A 21,813-nucleotide genomic window follows, 5' to 3' on the forward strand; every position below is an offset into this window, starting at 1 on the left:
CAGGCTTGGACCTGGAGAGGTTCTAATGGGCTGGTTTCCCTTCTGGCCTTTCATAGCCACTTCACACAGCTCCAGTGTATAGCAAAGCCTTTGCCCTGTCACCAGCTCTATACCCTTCCCAGCTACCATTGCATCTCTCAATACATGTTCTTCATGTGTCCGATGTCACGTGTAGACAGACCCATCATTTGTCCCTGTGTTCATGGCCACTGTTCTATCCACTGGCAGTGAAGTCCATTTAATTCCTCATAAGTAAAGTAGCATTTCCTTCTGTCTTGAATGTTGCTTGCCTGAGGGACTTGAGTCATGGGTTGATGACTATGCACAAGAGTAAGAGGATGTAGCACTTCAAAAGCACCTCTCCATGGTTTGTAGGGGAAAATGACTTATTGAATGGCTAACTCCCTGCCTTGAATGGGGCAACTGATGTTCAGTAGCATGACCTTTGTCTATATTTTTGAGTGGGGTGGGAATTGCTGGACAGGATACAGGAAGCACTGCAACATGCAATTATTAAGGCATAAGGGAGAACAAACACAAGGAATGTAGAGCTACAGCTCAGGTGGCACGTACTTATGGGCAGGGCTTAAAAACTGGCACCGTCCATCACATTCCCTCCAGGACACTCCTAAGGGAAGCAAAGTTTGGTGTAGTGGTTAAGAGCGGCAGGACGCTAATCTGGAGGGCCAGGTTTGATGCCCCACTCCTCTGCTTGAAGCCAGCTAGGTGACCTTGGGTCAGTCACAGCTCTCTCAGAGCTCTCTTAGCCCCACCCACCCCACAGGGCGATTGTCATGAGGCTAAAAATAACACACTTAGTAAACTGCTCTGAGTGGGCGTTAAGTCCTGAAGGGCAGTATATAAATTGAATGTTAAGTTTCTTCCCAGACAAACGTGTTCTGCAAATGCCTGTACTAAAAAAAGAACACTGCCAAAACCAGTAACTTGGAAGAGTTAAAACAAGGAATACCCATATAAATTATTTGAACTAAGCCACAGGTTCTTCAAAAAAAAATTCTGTTTTTTTTTGTTTCATTATCTAAAGCCTTTGGTACAGTTAGGAGTTGGGATCTTTGATAAGGCACAGATTTTGTTCCCTTAACACCCGTTTTTGAAGGGGGAATTCACGTTCTTTAGGGTTTTTTCGTTAAAAGGTAGTACTGCATGAAGCAGCTTTTCCTAGCTTGCCTAATTAGAAGCTGCATCTCTGACATTTCATGAGAAGGGGCTGTAGCTCAGTAGCAAAGCGCTTGCTTTCTATCTAGTTCCATCCCATAAGAGCTAAAGGAACTTACGACTTCTACCTGAAATCTTTAAAAAGCTGCTGCCAGTCAAACTTTTATATATGGGAACTCTGGCTGCTTTGTGATCATTCCCAACTCCCGTGACAGATATTTTGAGATGTCTAATTGCTCTGAGTTCCTGAGTTGACTGTAGAGTAAGCAAGTCGGGGGACTCTCTGGATTTTCAGACACAGGCCAAAGAGAAACACAGAAGAAATATTCAATATATTTCAGGATTTATTTGGGGAAGACCCCTGAGATTTTGACAAAGAACACTTTATTTTTTTAAAAAGCCCTAGATCTCAGTGCAGCTGAAAGAACAAAATTCCTGTCCTGTCAGATGTTCACATATAATCAAGACCTTAAGAAAAGAGGCGCAAGTAAAGCCAAGACTTGGCTGTTTTATCATACTTCCAAGGATACGCCGTGTGCGTGTGGAAATCTGGATCCATCATAGCGATGAAGGCGTCCAGGCTCAAAAGGGCTTCACGTTTGGGCACTGGTGTCTCAACAAACAAGGACAAAATAGAATGTCAACTAGAGCAAGCATGGAACACACCAAGGGGGAGAGGGGCACAGCATTCTCCGAGTTCCAGGGCATTCCTCGAGGAATTTGTCCGTAACACAGATGAAAACAGCAAAAATAAAAGCTCAATAAACGCTCCTTGGATTTTCTTGCTTTTGATAAAATTGTACCTTGGGAGCTGCAGTGAGACTAATGCAAGTTCATTGTTCAGCACACCTAGAACCTAGCTGGCCAAGCCCCAGGAAATGCTTAGAATTTTAATTCATGAGATGGAGAAGAGATTCATAGGGCAGAAATTCATAAAAGGAAAGAGTAGGCCACTGAGGGTCTTACCTAGTATCTGCAGAGCCAGTACCTCCAAATAGGAAGCATTGGGAAAGTAACGGAAGAACGGAGATAGAATAATTCCCATCTCAAAATCTAGCGGTTAAAAATTTCTCTCCATTTCCATTCGGAACCCAAAGCAGCTTTAAAACGACTGTCATTTGAGCACCAACATGTGCGTAGAAAAAGGCCTCTCACAGCAGGCTTTTTAACAGACGGATCAAGACCAGACCACCAGCGGCAGAAGAGGAGCCTGCTAACTAATGTCTGCGTCAGAGCTCCTATGAAAGAGGCCTTTCTATCCCTCCTGAATGTCACGGCAGCAATCTAATCATCTCGCTGCTTTAATGTCTTAGCAACCGGTGACCCTAAGCCAGAAGGAAGGCGTTGCGGGCATGAGCGGATCAAATACAATGACAAAGAGTGCCATCCTTCATCTAAGTTGGCCAACTCAGCCGCCAACATTTCATTTAGACAAAAACCCATTCATTGTGAGGCCCTAGAACTAGTACAGAAATACCCACACAGAACGGATGAGACTATCCTTTGCGGGGGGGGGGGACGGGGGACCATGCATGATGTTTCTACAGATGTTTGGAGCTCTGAAGCTATTCTTTGAAAAAGAAACTTAGGATCTGTCGAGTTCCACAACCATCGTATGCTTTAAATCTGACAACAGCATGTAAAGCTGCTGAAGAGAGATGAATGTAAGATGAAGAAGTCACAATACAAGAGTGACGGGAGAGAAGACGAGCCTGTTTCAATCCAGCTCCGTCCCTGCTGAAAGGGCAGGAAGATGCAGCGCACGTGTACACGTGCCGTAGTAAGCGAGAGATGCTGCTGAAGAGAAGAGCGTCCCCGCCATGTTACCATACGCATAAATACTGCAAAAGATAGGAGACAGTCACTCTCTGGTCTTCAGGTCCCCACCTTCATTAAGGTGCATTAAGAGCACCTTAATGAAGAAAAACAAGATAGTAGATAATTAGTAACCAATGCATCACTTGATTATTCTAATGGGGAGACAGATTCAAAATGCTTGATACTGAAGTGGAAAAGAAGACAGTTGTATACATTGCGTAAAATACATTTCTGAAAATGTGTATAGTTTACAGTGTTCACAGAGTCAGGTTTACTCCAGATTAACACAATCACAGCTAACCTGATTTCTTCAGTCATACACTCTCCGTTCACATATACCCTCTGCCCCAAGTTTCACTTCAAGATACAAAAACAAAAATCCCTCACAGGGAGAGGTGGGATGAAATAGGAAGCCAAATTAATTAGAAACCGTAAGAATATAAACTTAGAAATAAATAAATCATGTATTTTATAAACATATGTACAAATACACACCAGAAGGCAACTTTTATGCAAAGGAAATATATATATATATATATATATAATCTATATCTGTATCTCAGTGCTGTACAGGTATCTATTTACACCTTCACAAGAAGAGGTTGGAATCTTTTCACAGCTTCAGGCCAAAAGGTTTGAGTGCTTTTCCTCAGTATAGTATATAGTGCTTTCTTTCCCTTCCTTGAGAGGGAATTAGATGTGCCAGGCCATGAATGAAATGAAGTCTCCGCTCGCTATTCTAGGTCTTGTTCATGAATGCTTGGCATTACAGGTCCTGCGAGCGGGACTTTCTGTCCATCCCTGTCGAGGAGACAGGGTTAAGTTAAAGCAGATTTACTATTTGCAATCTGATCCGGCTGCCTCGGGACCACAGAGAACCACCTACTGTCAGCTCTGTAAAAGCAGCAAGAAGAGACGAGGGGCTCTCCCAAAAGGTCAAGACGCAGAAGCAGCACAACAGCAGTTCAGACTCGGCCCGCTTTTATGACACGTGTCACGTTTGAAACGAAGAGGCAGAACCAGAGCGGGACTAGCAACTCCGTTCCGCATTTCGCTCCTGAAGCCCCCTCCCATAATAAAGGGAGGGGGGTAATAGCATTTAAAACAACAGCAAGACGAAGCCTGAAAGCAGGAAAGAATTGTTAAGCAATCCCTGGCATAAGGAGTTGGCGGCTAAGGCAACGGGAACCCTGCACTCAAGACAGAGCGCAGGAGAATGGCTTCGAGTTCCCTGGTTTCCTGGCCAGCCCGATCTTACTGCCCTCGGTTCGTTGGCACCAAACGCACAAAGAGCAGAACACTCTTTTCCTTTTCCCCATCGGTCTGGATTTCTTAGCACATGTGACAAGAGACAAAGGAATCAAGTGCAAACAGTTAAATACAGGCTACACGTGTCACGAAGCAGGACAAGAAACCAAAGTGCAAGGTAGGCTAGCAGGGAAAGAGGAACTGGAACCTCGGGGCCCGCAAACAGGTTTCCAGCCGGATCGAAGCATGAGACAGACCCCAGAGTTTTTGTTTTCTTTGGCCACAGCAAGCAAAGTCACTCTTTCTTGTTTTATGGCACAAGCGGTGGGATCGCTTCAAAGGCTTCTCGGGCCTGGGCCAGACACAGGCTTGGCTTTCGAAACCTCAAGCTAAGGCTCCCGGCCAAGCTTGCTTCATGTCTGCCTGTGGGTACCTTCAGTGGAACAAGAGACAAGGTCAGCCACCCATTCGAGGGTCCTAAGACTCCCCAACTTGCATCCAGTTTTGCTTTCTTCCCTTCCATAACTTCCTACTTTTCCTTCACGTGTACGAAAGAAGAAACCCTGCCCAGGGTGTACGAAAGAAGAAACCCTGCTAAAAAGAAACCTCAGGCCCAGCAGGCAAGATCAGCATCTTGGCAGCGCGGCAGACAAAAAACCGTAATAAATATGCGGAAAAATAAAAACCCAACGAGACCATCAAGCTTCATTTGCTCAGGGCTGTGAAGACCACGGGTGACCCACGTACTGTCTCTGTCGGTCTTTTTTTTTTAAAAGGGGAGATTAAGGTCCATAAAGTCACTCCGGAAGTGGTGTTAGCCAGGACAACTGAGAGGGAACTGAAACTTCTCTCCCAGAAAATGAGCAGCAAAGGTTGGAAAGAGGCACTTCCGGTGCCGAAGGTTCAGGCCGCGTCATCCTCTAGACTGACCATTTGTCTCTGTTTAAAAAAAAAAAGATGTGAAATGAAAAAGTTATTCAAAGGGCTTGGAGACAGTTCTTTGCACCATAAGCATTTAAATGCTACCACTGAGAAAAGGAAACAGTACCTTAAACAGCATACTTAGAACAAACTATTTTTTGAAAGAAATTAAGGAAAACTAGCTCTGGAATTTTTTTAAAAAAAATGGTTGATGAGGCTTCCCAAATGAGCAGGATATGCTTTGGATATGTTTTGGATATGCACCATCTGTGAAGGAAGGTTTTCTCACACTTCTAGCTCTAGACATTTCTGAAATGTAGGTCTGCAAAGGCCCACAGACCCATCACATCGCTGCGACGGCATGAAGACCACAAAGCAGGGACTGTCTTTTCCCCAGGCTTGCATGCTAAAGCGTAACAGCCATTTCTGTAAATCATTACACTGCAAACAAAGCAACTCGTTCAGAATTGGCTTAGCTGGCTAAAAGTTGTCATCACGGTCCAAAAGCCGTTACACACTGATGTACTCGAAGGACGGCCGCTTGTGCTTTGTGTTTCCCGTTTTCGGGGAAGTCATTCTTAAAATCTAACGCTCGAAAATTCACTATGTTCTGGATTCACGCAGTGGTCAGCATTCATATACACAGTGCTTTCGCGCAAGGACTTTTGCTGAAGGCACTCTTCCTTGTATAGTGAGGAGTAATATAATCATCTATGGATATTTTAAAAAATATCAGGCAAATATTTTTAAAATGGCAAAGGGGCGCATGTAATGTGAGTGAACAAGGTACCTCGATGAACATTAAAGGAAGTGAAAGAAACCCAAAGTATCCCATTTAAAACACTCAAAACACTGCCTGATGCCACCCAGGGCTTTTTTTCAGGGGGAACGCGGGGGAACGGAGTTCCGGAACCTCTTGAAAATGGTCACATGGCTGGTGGCCCCGCCCCCTGATCTCCAGACAGAGGGGAGTTGAGATTGCCCTCCGCGGAGGGCAATCTCAACTCCCCTCTGTCTGGAGATCAGGGGGCGGGGCCACCGGCCATGTGACCATTTTCTCCGAGGGCAACCCAGTGAGTTCCGCCACCTCTTTCCCCAGAAAAAAAGCCCTAATGCCACCCATAACCAACCTGGGAGACTCCCAGCATTCCAGTTGTCATCAGCGTTTAGCTTACCGACGGGTAAATATATCCTTCCTGACTCCGACAAATGTGAACCTCATCCTCTGTCGTTTTCTGATAGACCGGGTTGTCGAAATTGATGCTGTTGATATTCTTGAGCCGCCAATTTTTCCAAACCAGAAAGACCCCAAAGGAGATTAAACTGATCAGCACTGAAAAGAAATCCAGGAAGAGGCGTTAGCTAACTTGTAAGCAGAACTTGAAATAGATCACATAACACTAGAGCCAGAAGCCACAGCTTAACCCACTGTTAAGTTAAATATACAAAGCGTAATGTTCATTACAAATAACGAAATGTGCCCAAATCCGTTAGCAGCATCCTAGGCGGGCGATGTTGTTTTGGCTACTGAGGTTGGATAAAAGTATCACTGCTAAATAAAGGGCACCCCATCCCATTCTCTAGCCACAGACACTGCCTGGAACAAAAACACAACTTACCCAACGGTAGGACAATAGAGAGTGCTGTTCGGCTACCATGGTTTTCACCATCAGTTTCTGCAGCAATGCCATTTCGTGCTGGGGGAAGAGACAAAGCACTTTTAAGATGAAACATATCCCCTACTTCCTAAATCTAAGGTGGGGGGGGGGAGAAGAGAGCACAACAGCTCCTGTTAACAGCTGCAGTGCTGAACCAAACAGGAAAGCTCATTTTTGCCTTTCTCCGTTTTAGCACCGCTGAAATAAAACCCGCGGTGGCCCAAATTTATTCATCCCTTTATTGAACAGTCCAGACACCACCACATCAGCGCACTTCTCCCCATGCTCTATTTCTATAGGATGCTGCCCTGTGCCGTCAAGCCCATGCGCCCCTCTGGCGCAGCAACATCCATTTTGTGGGGCAAAGGCTCTCTCTCTTCAAGGGTTTCACCAAACCTGAGATCCTGGGATTGAATCTACAATCTTCTACACATAAAACATGTGCTCTGTCACTGAATTATTGTATCCCCCTGAATCTCCAAGGTGCACCCACCCCGGTCAGAGTAAGAAGAGCTTTACCAATATTGGTTATAAATGCATGATTCAAATCCCTTCCAGCAGCGAAAGGCTGGACTGACTGACACCCGGCAACTTAAGCACATGTTACATTGATATCCCACCTTTCTTCCAGTTAATGGATCTCAACCATGGTACATATATTACTACTACTACTACAACATTCGATTTATATACCGCCTTTCAGGACAACTTAATGCCCATTCAGAGCGGTTGACAAAGTATGCCATTATTATCCCCACAACAAAACGCCCTGTGAGGTGGGTGGGGCTGAGAGAGCTCTGAAAGAGCTGTGACTAGCCCAAGGTCACCCAGCTGGCTTCAAGTGGAGGACTGGAGAATCAAACCTGGCTCTCCAGATTAGAGTCCTGCTGCTCTGAACCACTACACCAAACTGGCTAGGTATATAGGATACCTTAGGTGGTGTCCCACCCATGTACTGAGCATAGCAACTCCGTGATGAGCCATACACCCCAGGAACCATCAGTCAAGGTTTCCTAATGCTGAACTCATTGCTGAGGTACAAGGGAGTCTTGTAGGAAAGAGCAAACGATTAGAACTGGGCTTCTTACCTTGCTGGGACAAGGTGACCACTTCTGGGGTGGTAAGTCCAGGAAGGCCTGTGGCATTTTTGGTCAACACAGTGGGGGCAGTAGTAGGAGGCTGGTGTCCAGTTTTGCGTGTTGGAGCGTTGGTAAGGAGCTGTGCTACAGTTGTGGTTCTTACGGTGGATGGCACCGGTTTCGCACTGACAGAAGTTGAGGCATCAGGGACAACGTTATCTGTGCAGTGAGAAAGAACAACAAATCAACATCTCTCCCCAAGGAAACAGAAATGTTACAAGGGGAAGGGGGGCGTGTCTTAAAAAGGGCACCTGAGTTTCAAGGTCTGTACCTGTCGTGCAACTTCTCATGTCTGTAGCCAGGTGCATGCCGTCAGGACAGGCGCAGGTGTACTTGGCAGAGTGCAGAGTGATTTGCGGGGCAGGAAGACACAGATACTGGCAGCCTCCATTCGGGATGCCATTATTCTCACACTGGTTGACACCTTCAAATAAAAGAGCGAGAGTTTCAAGAGCAGAGTCTGGGAATCTACCTCAGGCACCCAAGGGCAGAAAACAGCGTGCTTAGGGATATGTGGATTAAATAAGCGCCTGAAACAAATACCTTTTGGCTGTCGCACATTGTGATACAGAGTCATAGCCTCTGGAGAAAACAGATCCTCGGCCATTTTGACGATATCGGAGCCAGTGATGCGGTTGGCACTGAAAATTGCATCGTTTGTTAGATCCGTCCAGAATACTTTATCCTGCATGAGAATCCAGAGTTAAAATTCAGATTAGAAATTTCCTGGATGCTAGTTCGTTCTTAACCACAAGCCTACTCACGAAATTTAGTAACGGGAAAATATTGACCCGTTTAGAAATAAGCCAGCATGCACTGATCCTGGAATGTCAGGATATTCCACTGATGGTGGAATATCAGGATATCTGGAATATCAGGATAAATGTTTGGCTCACTAAGGTATTCAACTCCCCACCATCTGTGGCTTAGAAGTGATCCTCGTGATAGGTTAGGCTTCCCAACTGCATTTAAGCACACGCCCTGTCTGTGGAGCAACAGCCTCCCTATCCAGCTGGAGGCAGGCCCCTAATCTACAGATTGCAAAACTGTAAGACGGGAATAGCTTTGACCAAAGACACCAGACACACTGTTAAGAGTCAGAAAACGTATCAGAAGGAGAAATGCCAGAAGGATGCAAGCAAGGAATTCTGAATAGATGTCTAAGAATAGGCACCACATGGCCCTTCCCTCAGAATTCCTCAGCCACCAACAAGGGTGAGAAAGGACACCTTCCGATCCCATGACGAGAAGAAACCTTCATGGTAAATCCAATGTTTCATCCTCCATCAGCACAGAAGGTATCCTTTCGACGAGATGTTGCGTCATCCCAGATAGGAAACAAATGGGAACGACTGGGGGAACTACCTGCTGGAGGACTGGCCTGCCAAAGGCTGCCGCAGCCCAGATGTCCTGTTCCAGTTTTTAGTCCCTCACCAAAGAGGAGAGCAAATGTCCTGCGGGCCACTCTATAGATAAGGTGAACAGAAATGTTAGTGGAAAGGACAGGTGAGGCGGCGGCTGCCCCAGTGGAACAGGGAGCAATGCCCGAGGGAGCCAGAAGATGCTGGAGTTTGTGAGTTAAGGAAGCAGAGGTGGCCTTGAGCCATCTAACAACAGGTGACTTGGCAACTTTCTTCCCCCTGTTCCCAGGGTGGAATGAACTGAACAGAAAGTGCTAGTTGCTGAAATGGGCAATGCGTTTTTAAGTCGCGAGTGTGCTCTTTATTATCTAGGACAGCAAGACAGATGGCCTGAGGTTCATGGTTTGGCCTTGGAATTGCTCCACCACCCCTGGGCTACCTGGTGGACACAGTGAACTCCCCAGCTAAGGAAGCTTATTTCTATCCTCTGAATCGCCAGAAAGGGCATTTACCCACTGGAGGGAGCTGCGTACTTCCCTCAGGAGCAAGGTTCGTTTGTGTTGATGCAGAAGGATACTGTTTTAATGTGGAAGGAACAGCCACTGACGCTGCCAGGAATGGGGCCGAAGTCTGCGACACCAGCACAGGTGCAAACAATGCCCAAGAAAGGGTGGAATTCGGGCACAAAACACAGCAGCAGTGAAAAGAAGGCAAGATGGCCTCCCCGGCCTGCTGGCTCTTCCCCTCCTGTTGTCAATCCACTTCTCCAACCATGCCACACTAGTAGAAGTGGAGAGATGAGTTAGCAGCTAGGTGGGCAGGAGATGGGAAGGAAACCCCAGGGGGGAGGCAGGCAGGAGGAACAGAAGCCAAAGAGGGTGGGTGGGGGACAGTAAGTCTGAGGGCCAAACTGCGACTCCATCCCGAAGACAGTGTCTTTTTAAAAGTAGGTGTCGCTCTTTAAAAATTGCCACATGTCGCCAATTCTGATCATTTGTGCAGCGGCCCCAGGAGCTGTTCATTTCATGTGCTGTCAAGAGCCAAGTGCAGAGAGGAGCAGGGCAGCAGCTGAATAAAAGCTGCCGGACCAGAGGGAGAACTGCCTCCCTGAGGTCTGGAGCTCAACCCCCCCCCCTGCCAGCCCCCCCCCCAGCCATTCCTGATAGGCTGGTGGGGATTCGAACTGATTGGCCGCAGGCTCTCCCCAAGGATGCCAGGTGAGCCCTCTAACATGGTGGCCGCCTTTCCCCATCCCTCTCACCAATGACTGCAACCAGCCCCCCCCCCAGTGAATCTGGTGGCCATCATTTCTTTAAAAATTGCCACGTATCCCCAATTCTGATCGTGTGTGCAGCAGCCCCAGGAGCTCTTGTTCATTTTATGTGCCCCTTTTCAGTTGCCGAAACAGCCCCCCTCCCCGGTTGCTGTGTTTGGCATCTGAAATGGCACGAGGGGATGATGACACAAGAGCTTCTGGGACAACCACACGCCACCTTGATTAGGACCTGGCAGCAATTTTTAAAGAACTGGGACAGCCACACGCAATCTTAACTGGGAAAAGTCAGCAATTTTTAAAGAACTTGAACTGTTTTTAAAACGGTTGTCACTTGAAATTTGTCTCTGGACGGCACAGGGAGGGGTGCAGGAGGCGGAGATGGGCCGGAGGCAGCAGCAAGGGGGAAAATGGGAATGAGGCGGAAATCATTAAAATCACCTTTTGTGTTATAGAGGAAGTAGACATTTGTCCATAGTCATGCTTTTCTCATTTAGAACTATTCCCAAACTTGCATTTTAAACAGTAGGAAAAGTTCTAAGATAGCTCCATCTTTTGCTGCAGAAGCTATGGCCACATGTGCTGCAATCTCTTATAGAATTTGTACCTTTGTAGTGCTGAAACTCCTATTTGTTTCCTGTTGGGACTGGTGGCTGATTTTTTTTGAGTGCCACAGCAAGAGAAAGGAAAGGAAAAGCCTTTTTTTGATAAGCAGACACTTTTGCAGCAAGAATAGGAGTGCTTCGGCAATACACAGAGGAAAAACAAAAGGGAAGTTCCATCAGGATAGCGACCCTCTGACTCTCCCCCCCAACGCAGTCAGCCATTTATGAATCTGCCTCACCTCAAAGACAGTGATGGCAAAAGGGTGAGCGAGATTTTCTTTATCCACAAGGACGGTCTTCCTGTTTCTCCCATTCACATCGATGCTGGAAAGAGAGTGGAGCTTGGAATCTACCCAGTAGAGGCGCTGGTTGGCCAGATCTAAGGCAGAAGGTGCACAGCAATAAGCATTCCCTTTCTGTCTACATGCAAGAAGCAAAGCCCATTAACGTCTAACAGCAGCTGACGGAGAGTGAGCAAGATGGCCACGCAGACTAGTCTGCACATGGCTCTCTTGCAGCCTAGTGAAAAGCTACAACCAGGCCGCTGATCTCAGTATGAGCAGCTCCAGCCCAGGTTACTGAACTCCTGCCTCACTTGCTCCAAATTCCAAATTGGAGCCAAATTCCAGGAGGGCATGTTTGAAAGCTGTATGCCAAAGCACACTCTGTTAACAAGGAGATGCCAAAAAGGCCATTCTTAGCTCCTTTCCCTTTGCGGAAAATTATTCTCCCAAACGGGAACTCCAGGATATGTATCAGGATTAGCTTTGAGAGCCAGGACTGGGGAGATGTCTTATGAATTAAAGACTTGGAGGAGAGCATTTAACTTAAAAATCCGGATCTTGAAATCAAACTTAGAACCAGGTCTTCTTGGACTAGTTATACCAGATCATCATACGGGTGATTGGGATAAATAAATTATCATGTTTGGACAACAGCCATGATTTGATTGACACTTTGAGTAGTGGTGAGTTAACTAAATTAATGAAAAGACTTTTGAGGAAACTTGATTATAAGAGCATGTTGGTTAGAGCTCACAGAATATGTTATTCTTTTTCAGTTGGTATCCCTCCTCCGATAAAAATGCCAAACTATTTGTTGGAGTTAACTCTCCTGAAGTACAGAAGAGCATTTATGCTCGCGCATTTGAATGCATTCCCATTGGTGGCGTTGTTCAGAACTGATTCTATAGATCATATTCTTTTGGAGTGTCCTGAATTTCTAGATTGGAGAGCTAAACTGATTGTTTAAATCACATAACTCCGGCAGTAAACTTTAGGTTTCCCTTTTAGTAGGCGATGGCTCGCTGTTTTGGTCACGGAAACAATAATTAAGGAGGAGGAATGGTAAGGTGGTTCCCCCTCCTCGGCTACGGCATGCATGGTCTGAAGAGGATTTTCCTGCCTAAAAGATAGGTACAGAAGTTTCCAAATCACAGCTCTGTGCAGGCACAAAGGCCAACACTGAGATGCACAGAGACCACCTCACAATCTTTGAAGGAGTAGTCTCCTCCCAGTCGGAAAATGGAATCCAAAGGAGCCTCCGGACACCTCCCTGTGCCCCACTGCTTGTTACCGCTTCGACTCCACAATGCCCCGACTTACCCAGGGTTATTCCGTTTGGCCAATGAATGCCTTCGTTCACTAAGGGAAAGGTGTCTACTCCGTTCAGACCGCTTTTGGAAATTTTAGCCGATGATCCGCAGTCAGTCCAGTACATGAATCTAACAGACAAACAGGGAAGGGAGAAGAAAGAAGCCCAAACACAAGGATTAGTTCAAACCAATTTTTGTGACCATTCCAATCGCCTTTGAGGGTTAACCTGGTTCCCCCGCACCCAGCATGCACACTTATTGGGGAAGTGGGGAGGGGAACACTTCACTAGAAAATACAGATAACAACAACAAATGCACGTGTAACTGTGCTTCTATACCGCTCTTCTAGACAGATCAGTGCTCCACTCAGAGAGGTGAACAAAATCAGTGTTCTTATTATCCCCACAATCCAGCTGGGGAGCTGGGGCTGAAAAGAGTGGCTTACCTAAGCCCACCTGCACAGCCCATGGCAGGAGTGGGATTCGAACCAGCAGAGTGCTGATTCACAGCTTGACCACTTAACCACTATGCTAAAGCAATAATAATAACAACATTCAATTTATATACCACCATTCAGGACAATGCCGTACTCAAGGCAGTTTACAAAGTATGTTACTATTATCCTCACAACAGTCACCCTTGTGAGGTGGGTGGGGCTGAGAGAGCTCCTAGTAGCTGTGACTGACCCCAGGTCACCCAGCTGGCTTCAAGTGGAGGAGTGAAGAATCAAACCTGCCTTTCCAGATTAGAGTCCTGCCGCTCTTAACCACGACACCAAACGGGCTCTGAAGCAAGCCGCTCTGAAGTAACCTCTCCCAAGTCCAACTTCCTATTCATTCATTCATTCATTGCCCACTCTTAGAGCACATTCTCATAGAAGCAGAGCCCAACTGGTCAGAAACTCAAGGCAAGTTTCCTTCACCGCTCTAGCGGCCTTGAAGGGGTACATACCCATGCACTGGATCAACCACGATGGCCCGCGGCTTGGCACCATCCTCCTTGATAAGAGTCTTCCTCTTCAAGCCTTCAGTGCTGGCTACAGAGATAGTGCCCAGGCTTGAGTCAGTCCAGTATAGGTGGCTGTGCACCCAGTCGACAGCTATGCCGTCTGGAACTTGAATGCCGCTGCTGATCACCGTGGAATGATGCGAATGGTTGTCAGCCCTGTCGATTGGGGTGCTGTGTGAAAATAAGCAGACAGTCAACACTGATGAAGAGAGGGACTGTTGTATAGTAGCAGCACTTCTTGATTTCCTGCACCGCTAGTGAACAAAGAAATCTGGGTTTCCACCACTTATAGTTGTAACCCAGCATTTAGAGTCCATCAGCAATGAGAGAAACAGGCCAATCTGGCAGAGGACTATGAGCCAGCTGCCATGATTGCATTAGACTGAACACAGCAGCTAATTAGCAAGCCCCTCAATATTCCAGCCCCTCAATATTCCAGCCCCTCAATATTCCAGCAGCATAAATGGGAACCAAGGGCAACTCAGATCCTCCACAAAGCCCTGCAATCTCTGTGCCCCTTTTCTTTGTCTTTGGTCACCTCTGCCCCCTGCAGCAGCCATTTTGTGGTTGCATCCACCACCCTGGGTCAGAATTCCAAAGGGGCCCGCAGGCTCAAAAAGGTTGGGGACCCCTGGTATATATGTGGCTCTGCAAGGCCCAAGTTGCACACTTTATCCACTCTGCCTTTCTACCACTACCTGAGTCTAGAAGCAGCAATTCTTAAGACTTAAAAGGGTTACTTATTAATTTGATACAACTATCAACAGGAGTACGACACGCACAACAGCCAATTTACCTGTATATTTTCTTCTGAGAGAGATCAGACCAGTAGACGACGTTTTTGGCAATTTCCATATCCAAAGCCACTGCGTTTTTTAGGTGGGGTATCAAACTGGTGTACTCCCTGCGATCCAGAGTCATCTTTCTGACTTCGTGGTGGTTGGTGAAGAAAAGGTATGCAATTGTGCCTGGAAATTGGGTAGTAATGAGGAGAAAGGGACATTGGAAACTGAAGCATCTTTAACGTGTTCTCTCAGAGCTAAGCTACAAGAGACGAATTATGCGAGGACGCGCACGTGAAGGGAGTTGCAATGTTAGCCGGGAAGCTGAGTTTTAAAAGAGATTGGAAGTCTTTGTCAATTTCCCCTCTCTACAGAGCCAGGGAGATCTGCTCAGAGGATTTGTTTATTTCTTCTTTGCCTCTTAAAAGGGAAGTGAAACTGACAGAGCCTTTGGTAGCCAAAGAGGAAATTAACAAACCCTCTACTACAAGCTGGGCTGGAAAAAGGGCAATCTGCTTCCCACTTTGCTGGAAAGACTGTGCACAGAAAAGGAACGGGGACGGAGAGATGAAAGAGCGTGTAACTCAGGCTAGGGCATTAATGGATCCTCAAGACTCCTGAGAGAAAAGCCACATGGTTATACAAGACTCTCATTGCACTCTTCGAGACCCTCAATGCACTCTTTAGCATACCCTCTCCTCCACACACATAACCTACATTATCCATACTATCAATGGCAGGGGCATTTACAAGAAGAGTAAGTATGCATAAAGATTCAGTGTCCTACACCTTAGCAACTACATACTTGGAATACTTATTACGATAAACTGAGCTTCAGAAATCATATCCGAGACACCAAGTAATGCCGTCGCCTACTATTAGTTATCATTGGCTTATTAGAATTACCGGTTTATTCTCTCTGAATTTTAATTTGACCTTCAAGAATAGCCAGGCTAGGAAGATCAAAAGCATACAAGGTTCCGTTTTGTATTTATTGGTTTTATATATTTTAATTGTGATCCACCTTGAGTCTTCTTAAATACCCGCTTATTACTGTCACGTTTCTCAACACACTCAAAGTAGTTCATAGTTTAAGATCTAACAGCACAAAAGAAACAGGGAGGAAAGGAAGCCAAGCAAAATCACATATGACCTGTTGTATAAGGAAGGGCAGATCACATCCCAGAAGCAAGCTGCGTTGCTTGGGTGGCGATCAGACACCTGCAGGTACGACACAGAAGGCAAGCCCTGTGTCTCAGATCAACGTGATCTACATACGGCACAAGGATGCTGAAAATACATGTTATCCATGTATTGTCGAACAGGAAAGAAGAAACCTTAAGAATGAACAGAGCATGGTTTCCAGTTCTGAAAAACACCAGGCTAACAAAACATTCTATCCCCGACAATAGCCCTGCAGAGAAGATTAGCACATCAAGTACCAATCCATATGCAAAAGAACCTCCTCAGGATACAGTGAAGCCTCCCACCATTAGCATTCCACACCCTGGGAAACTCTTACAGGATGACTCAGCTCAACCCCACCCCTCCTGAGTAGATACAAATGACCTACATCTTTTCCACACTGTGACACTGAGAGATCTCTGTCTTTTGGTGCTACACCTCTGAAGATGCCAGCCACAGCTGCTGGCGAAATGTCAGGAACTACAATGCCAAGACCACGGCAATACAGCCCGGAAAACCCACAACAACCATACATGTTATCCAGTTTGCTCTTACCCAGTTTGCTCTTAATTAAAGAATCACAAGCTTTCTAGTGCAAATATTGGTTTTGTGAGGGTCAAAGACTTGTTTTTCAGAGATGTAATACAACAGAGGCCGCTCAGTCGTCCTGTCTTGTCTCCAGTAATGAGCAGGGGAGAACACAGGAGTCTTGCCCATCTCCACAGCAGCCCCGATTGCCCCACAATCCTGCAATAGCACTGCAGCATAGAAAATCCCGAACTTACCAACTGCTCGGCAAGCCCTGGTGGCAGGGTCGACCTGATAGCCTTTGTTACATTCACACTTGTAGCTTCCTTCTAGATTTATACAGATTTGGCTACAGGCATCAGGGTTGAGGCATTCATCAATATCTACAAAGCCAAAGAAAATATTACTTTGCACCCGATTAAGCAGTTCTTGTTACAATACAGTTGCGGGGTATTTCCCGTCCAACAAGTCCATTTTGTTCCAACAGACGAACAGCACTACTTTTCTGCAGTCTAATTCCTCCCACGAAATGCCCCATCTTGCTTTGTAGCAGATTTTGCTACTCAGATAGCTTCCTTTCCTTTAAGATGTCAATCTCAAAAGTGCCCGTAGCAGAGAACCTGCTTTGCACGCAAAAGCTCCCAGGGCTTGATCCTCAGCAAGTATCAGGTGTTGTGAAATACCTCTACCTGAGACCCTAGAGAAACAGTGCCAGAACAGGCAATACACTGACAGACCGACAGTCTGACTCAGTATAAAGGACATTCATATATATTCATTCATCAACCTCACTCTCCAAGCGAACTTGCTACTGGTTATCGTTCAAACACAAGTCTGATAACCATTGCTTTCCAAATGTTGATCTCATTAATAAATGTATAAGCTGCCCGCTCAGAAATGACTCGAGACAGCTCACAAAGTAAAAATAAAAGCAATAAAATAATAAAAACCACCATAAAATGATCCATACTAACAAGCAATAGAAACAATATGCAGCAGTCTAAAACGACATCCACAAAAATTCTCTCAGGCTAAAAGTGGATGATACAAACAGATAAAAATGTGTATTTATTTTACTTTTATATCCTGCCTTTCTCCCCTATGGGGACCCAAAGTGCTTTACATTGTTCTCCTCTCCTCCATTTTATTCTCACAACAAGCCTGTGAGGTAGGCAAGGTTGAGAATGTGTGACTGGCCCAAGGTCACCCAGCAAGCTTCCGTGGCGGACTGGGGTATTGAGTCTGGGTCTCCCAGACCCTAGTCTGACACTAACCACTACTAACCGTTATACCACACTGGGTCTCCCCAAAATGATGGAACACTTCAACTAAAAACCGGGAGTGGGCGGGACGTGTTTTAGCCCGGTACCTAAAGGACAGTAAAGCAGTTCTCCGACAAGCCTCAGGGGGATGGACGTTCCAAAAGCAAGGTGCCACTTTGGAAAAAACCCTGTTTTTCCTGCCTCACCTCTGCAGGGAATAAGATCTTAACCGGTAGGCAGGACAGGATGGGAGGGGGTGGTCCTTCAGGCACCCTGGCTCCAAGGCATTTAGGTCCCAGGTGGGAACCAGCCCTTTGAATTGTGCCTAGAACCAAGAAGCAACCCGACACAGCAGCTGAATTTGATAAAAGGCGCTGCGTGCCAAGGAGGAGACCTGAGTCTTCAACTGGAAGGCTCTGCCAAATAGCTTTCCAAAAGACTCCAATGTGTTCATAAAGCTTTACTGGAAAGTTCTAGTATCATGACCTTATGAGGGTCATTGTCAGGAATGAGGCATAACTAAATATCGAGAACATACATCATTTACAGGCGAATATTCCCCCCCCCCTTCCTAGAGGTGGGCTAATCAGCACAGGGGAGGATACAGGGTCCAAGTTTATGCAGGCTCTTTTCCCACATTGCTAGGAGCAAAAAGAATTCACATCCTGGGAAAGTAAAGAAACAGCTGCAACAAACAGTCATAACATCATAACTCTGTCAAAATGGGCACTCAAGAAAGACCGGTGCCGCAATTTACCTTCACATTTTCTTTGATCCACCAGCTGGAAGCCCTCAGGACACAAACACTCATATCCAATTTTCAAGTCATTGCATACATGAGAACAACCACCGTTGTTGGCCAAGCATTCATTTGTTCCTAGGGGACAGAATACAGCATAGATCACAAAGCTATCCTCATCACATTAATCTTACTATTAAAATATTTTAAAAGGACCTTTGGAGCCAGCTCCATCCACCCTATGACATCACCAGGTTCTGCCCCATAGTCATGCTAAAAAAAAACCCCAACACAGGTGACACTGATCCCTTCACCAAGTCCTGTTGAATGTGCAGACAACTTCAGGGAGGATTTGTGTGTTGCCTCCACTTTCATGTTAAGTCTTTTGCGGAAAGCAGAAGGCAGTATTTTTATGGTAAAATCCCAGGGCAAACAGAAAGCAAGCACGCTTCCCCTCCATCAAGTTCTCTGTGAACTGAAGAGAACACAGAAGAAAGGAAGGACGTTTCTCTGCCACTGCATCGGGCTTCACAGAAGGCAGATTCCCCCCGCCCCCTTCTCTGTTTTTCACAGAGACTCAGTAGATGAGCGTTGTGTTTGGGACATGCAGAACAGAAACTGAATGCTGTGTTTTGAATTCTCCATTGTTAGCTGTTCTGAGCCCTGGAAACAGCTATCTCAGCAAAACACAGATGTTTGGCTGTGCAGGTTCAGACCAAGTCTCTCTCTAGTCCGGTATTCTATTTCCACAGAAGCCAGGCAGTTGCCCAAAAGGCAATCTTTTTCAACTCCTTTTTCAAAGTCCAACCCCCCTTTTCTCTCTTTTTTTGGGGGTGGGATGTTACCTTATGCACAAAGCATTTTGTCTCTTAATGCAGGATTCTCAGCTCTTATTTCTGAAAGACCGTATCTGTGCTGGTGATTTTTTTCTCCTATTCCTTCCTCCCATACTTGAAAAACACTTTGCATTTAAATGGTCCCAAGTGCTGCCCTCCAAAACAGTCCAAAGCAATGCACTCCCATCCTCAAAACAGGGATGATGCTATTACAGGGATAACAGCTTTGAGTGCTATTGTAAAGATCGTTATACTTGGGCACAGCTACTGTACATACTAAGTACGCATGAAGCTTTGTTATACTAATTCAGACCCTTGATCCAGCAGGGTCAATACAGTCTACTCAGAATGGCAGTGGATCTCCAGGTTTTCAGCAAGAGGTCTTTCGTATCGCCTACTGCCTGGCCCTATTTTATCTGGAGATGCCTGGGGACTGAACTTGGTACCTTCTGTACACCAAGCCCCACGCTGTATTACTCAGCTTTTTTTTTGTCTCCATCACATGCTTCAACTACCGCTCATCCATTCCCGCTCTCCTTGACCCACCCACCCGACCTTGCTGTGGATTACGCTAGCTAGCAGTTTCAGAGTGCACCCCCTAAAGCTTCGGATTAGCGAAGCTGCAAGGTAATTTGTGAGCAGAACCGCAGGATTTCTTTCTTACGGCATTCCTTGATGGGTTCATCCGACCAGTCGCTGCAGTCTCTCTTTGAATTGCAGACCTTGTCCATAGAGATACACTCTCCAGAATGGCACTTAAATGAGTTTGTCCCTTCGCAGGTTGTCACTGTTACAAAAAGAAAACAACCTTAATTCAACATTGTACTTTCAGACTATTCTGTGAATTCTGTTAGAGGGACAGAAGGCTTTGTTAAACCATTAGCAACTTAAGTCTTCAACGACAGAATGTTTTTTGGGGGGGTCTTTCATTCATAGAGTTGCCATAGGTCAGAGGCAGCTTGATGGCACATAACACACACACACACACACCCCTTAGTGTTCACTTCTTTGCACCAATAAGCTCTGAGTACAATCTCAAAAGTCAGCCAATGGTCATTCCCCCTAAAGTGTCGAGCGTTTCCGGTTGCGACTCAGCCAAAGAGTAAGCGAGTACATCCTCACCATTGACACAGCCAACTTCGTCACTCATGTCTTTGCAGTCATTTTCGTTGTTGCACTGCCGGCTTCCATGGATGCATGAACCATCATCGCACCGAAACTCATCTGGGCGGCACGTAGATTTAGCTACAAAGAAATGGATACTTTTCAGAAAGACAGCTTCACGTGTACTTAGTATGTACAGTAATTGTGCCCAAGTATAATGATCTTTACAATAGCACTCAAAGGTAAGTTAGCATTATCCTTGTTTTGTGGATGGGGGTGCAGTACGTTGGACTGTTTTGGAGGGGAGCACCTGAGACCATTTAAATGCAAAGTATTTTTCAATTAAGGAGGGGGGGGGAGGAATGGGCAGATTCTTGTCCAGATGTGCCTGAGTGGATGAACAAATTGTGCGAATATGCGTCTATGGCTAAATTAACTTCCTATACGCCTAACAGACCAATCTTAGCATTTCAGGAAAAATGGAAAGTCCTTTTTGTCTATGTTGCTGGCAATTAAGAAAAAAATTAGTTTTATGGAAGCAGGCCAATTAGAAAATGCTGAATATAAAATATTGAATATAATGCCAAATATAAAATGCTAAGTATAAAGTAGCTAAGTAGATGGAGGAGTAATATTTTTCTAGCTTTAATGTGCTGTTATATATTATGTTCATTCCTTTTTATGTATTGTTGCCCTTTTCTTTTCTAAAAAAAAAGCCTCCCGTCCAATCCCCCCACAACACCCACCCTGCCCTTCCCAGAGCGTACCACAGTTCGTCTCGTCTGATTTATCCCGGCAATCAAAGCCTCCGTCACATCTCCAGCGCTGGTGGATGCACTCCCCGCTCCCGCAGTGGAACTCCAATGAAGAGCAAGGGTTGGGTTTCTTAGCTGCCGCTCCTGCTCCACAATGCTCCGGCCACTCGTCCGATCCATCCTTACAGTCAGGGTCGTCGTCACAAGCCCAGAGCTTGGGAATGCACTGGGAGTTGTTGCATCGGAACATTTCGGGGTGGCAGGTCGGGGCCGGGCAGTGGGCTTCGTCGCTTCCGTCCCCACAATCGTCCTCTTTGTCGCAGACAAAATCCTTAGCGATGCAATTCCCATTCTGGCACTGGAATTCATTTTCCACACAAGGTTTAGGGGCTATACAGAAGCAGAGCACAAGAAAACCAGTTACGGCCCGGGGCTTTCTTTTTCTGTAGGAATTTTTCCATTCCCAAAGATGTGCTGTTTCATAAAATTAACAATGAATGTATTCTATTGCCAGCGCAATACTGGGCAACTTTGGAAGTTGTAATTAGTGCCTTTTCAGGTGGTTATTCCTACAAATGGTGTGAGAGAGTGCATGCATACTTTGTTGACTGGTAAACCGGGAGGATCAAACCACAAATAATGAACGAAGCCCCAATAAAATCCAAATAAAAAACAAGTTATGCGTACACCTCTTGGCCGGGCATATCAAAACCAAAGTGCAACTTTCTTATTTAGATGCCGCCTCTCATATGGCAGCAGAGACACTATGGTCACTAATCTCTGCCATGAAGCAAATAATGAAGCGTCCCAGCGACTTCCAG

General features: G+C 45.9%; 1 protein-coding gene across 1 annotated transcript in view; it reads right to left on the reverse strand.

Moving 5' to 3' along the window:
• Positions 1-1,502: 1,502 nt before the first annotated feature.
• Positions 1,503-21,813, reverse strand: part of LDLR (low density lipoprotein receptor) — a 32,276-nt gene continuing 11,965 nt past the window's right edge. Inside the window, exons 4-18 of the mRNA XM_055003273.1 lie at positions 21,005-21,382; positions 20,256-20,378; positions 19,798-19,920; positions 18,316-18,435; positions 16,554-16,679; positions 14,598-14,769; positions 13,745-13,972; positions 12,804-12,922; positions 11,439-11,578; positions 8,504-8,645; positions 8,232-8,384; positions 7,910-8,119; positions 6,783-6,860; positions 6,339-6,496; positions 1,503-5,181 (exon numbers count right to left, since the gene is read on the reverse strand). Coding sequence (XP_054859248.1) covers positions 5,146-5,181; positions 6,339-6,496; positions 6,783-6,860; positions 7,910-8,119; positions 8,232-8,384; positions 8,504-8,645; positions 11,439-11,578; positions 12,804-12,922; positions 13,745-13,972; positions 14,598-14,769; positions 16,554-16,679; positions 18,316-18,435; positions 19,798-19,920; positions 20,256-20,378; positions 21,005-21,382 — 2,306 coding nt within the window. The 3' untranslated portion in view covers positions 1,503-5,145. The remainder of the gene's footprint in view (positions 5,182-6,338; positions 6,497-6,782; positions 6,861-7,909; positions 8,120-8,231; positions 8,385-8,503; positions 8,646-11,438; positions 11,579-12,803; positions 12,923-13,744; positions 13,973-14,597; positions 14,770-16,553; positions 16,680-18,315; positions 18,436-19,797; positions 19,921-20,255; positions 20,379-21,004; positions 21,383-21,813) is intronic.

The sequence above is a fragment of the Eublepharis macularius genome, chromosome 19, assembly GCF_028583425.1.
Source record: "Eublepharis macularius isolate TG4126 chromosome 19, MPM_Emac_v1.0, whole genome shotgun sequence".
NCBI lineage: Eukaryota > Metazoa > Chordata > Lepidosauria > Squamata > Eublepharidae > Eublepharis > Eublepharis macularius.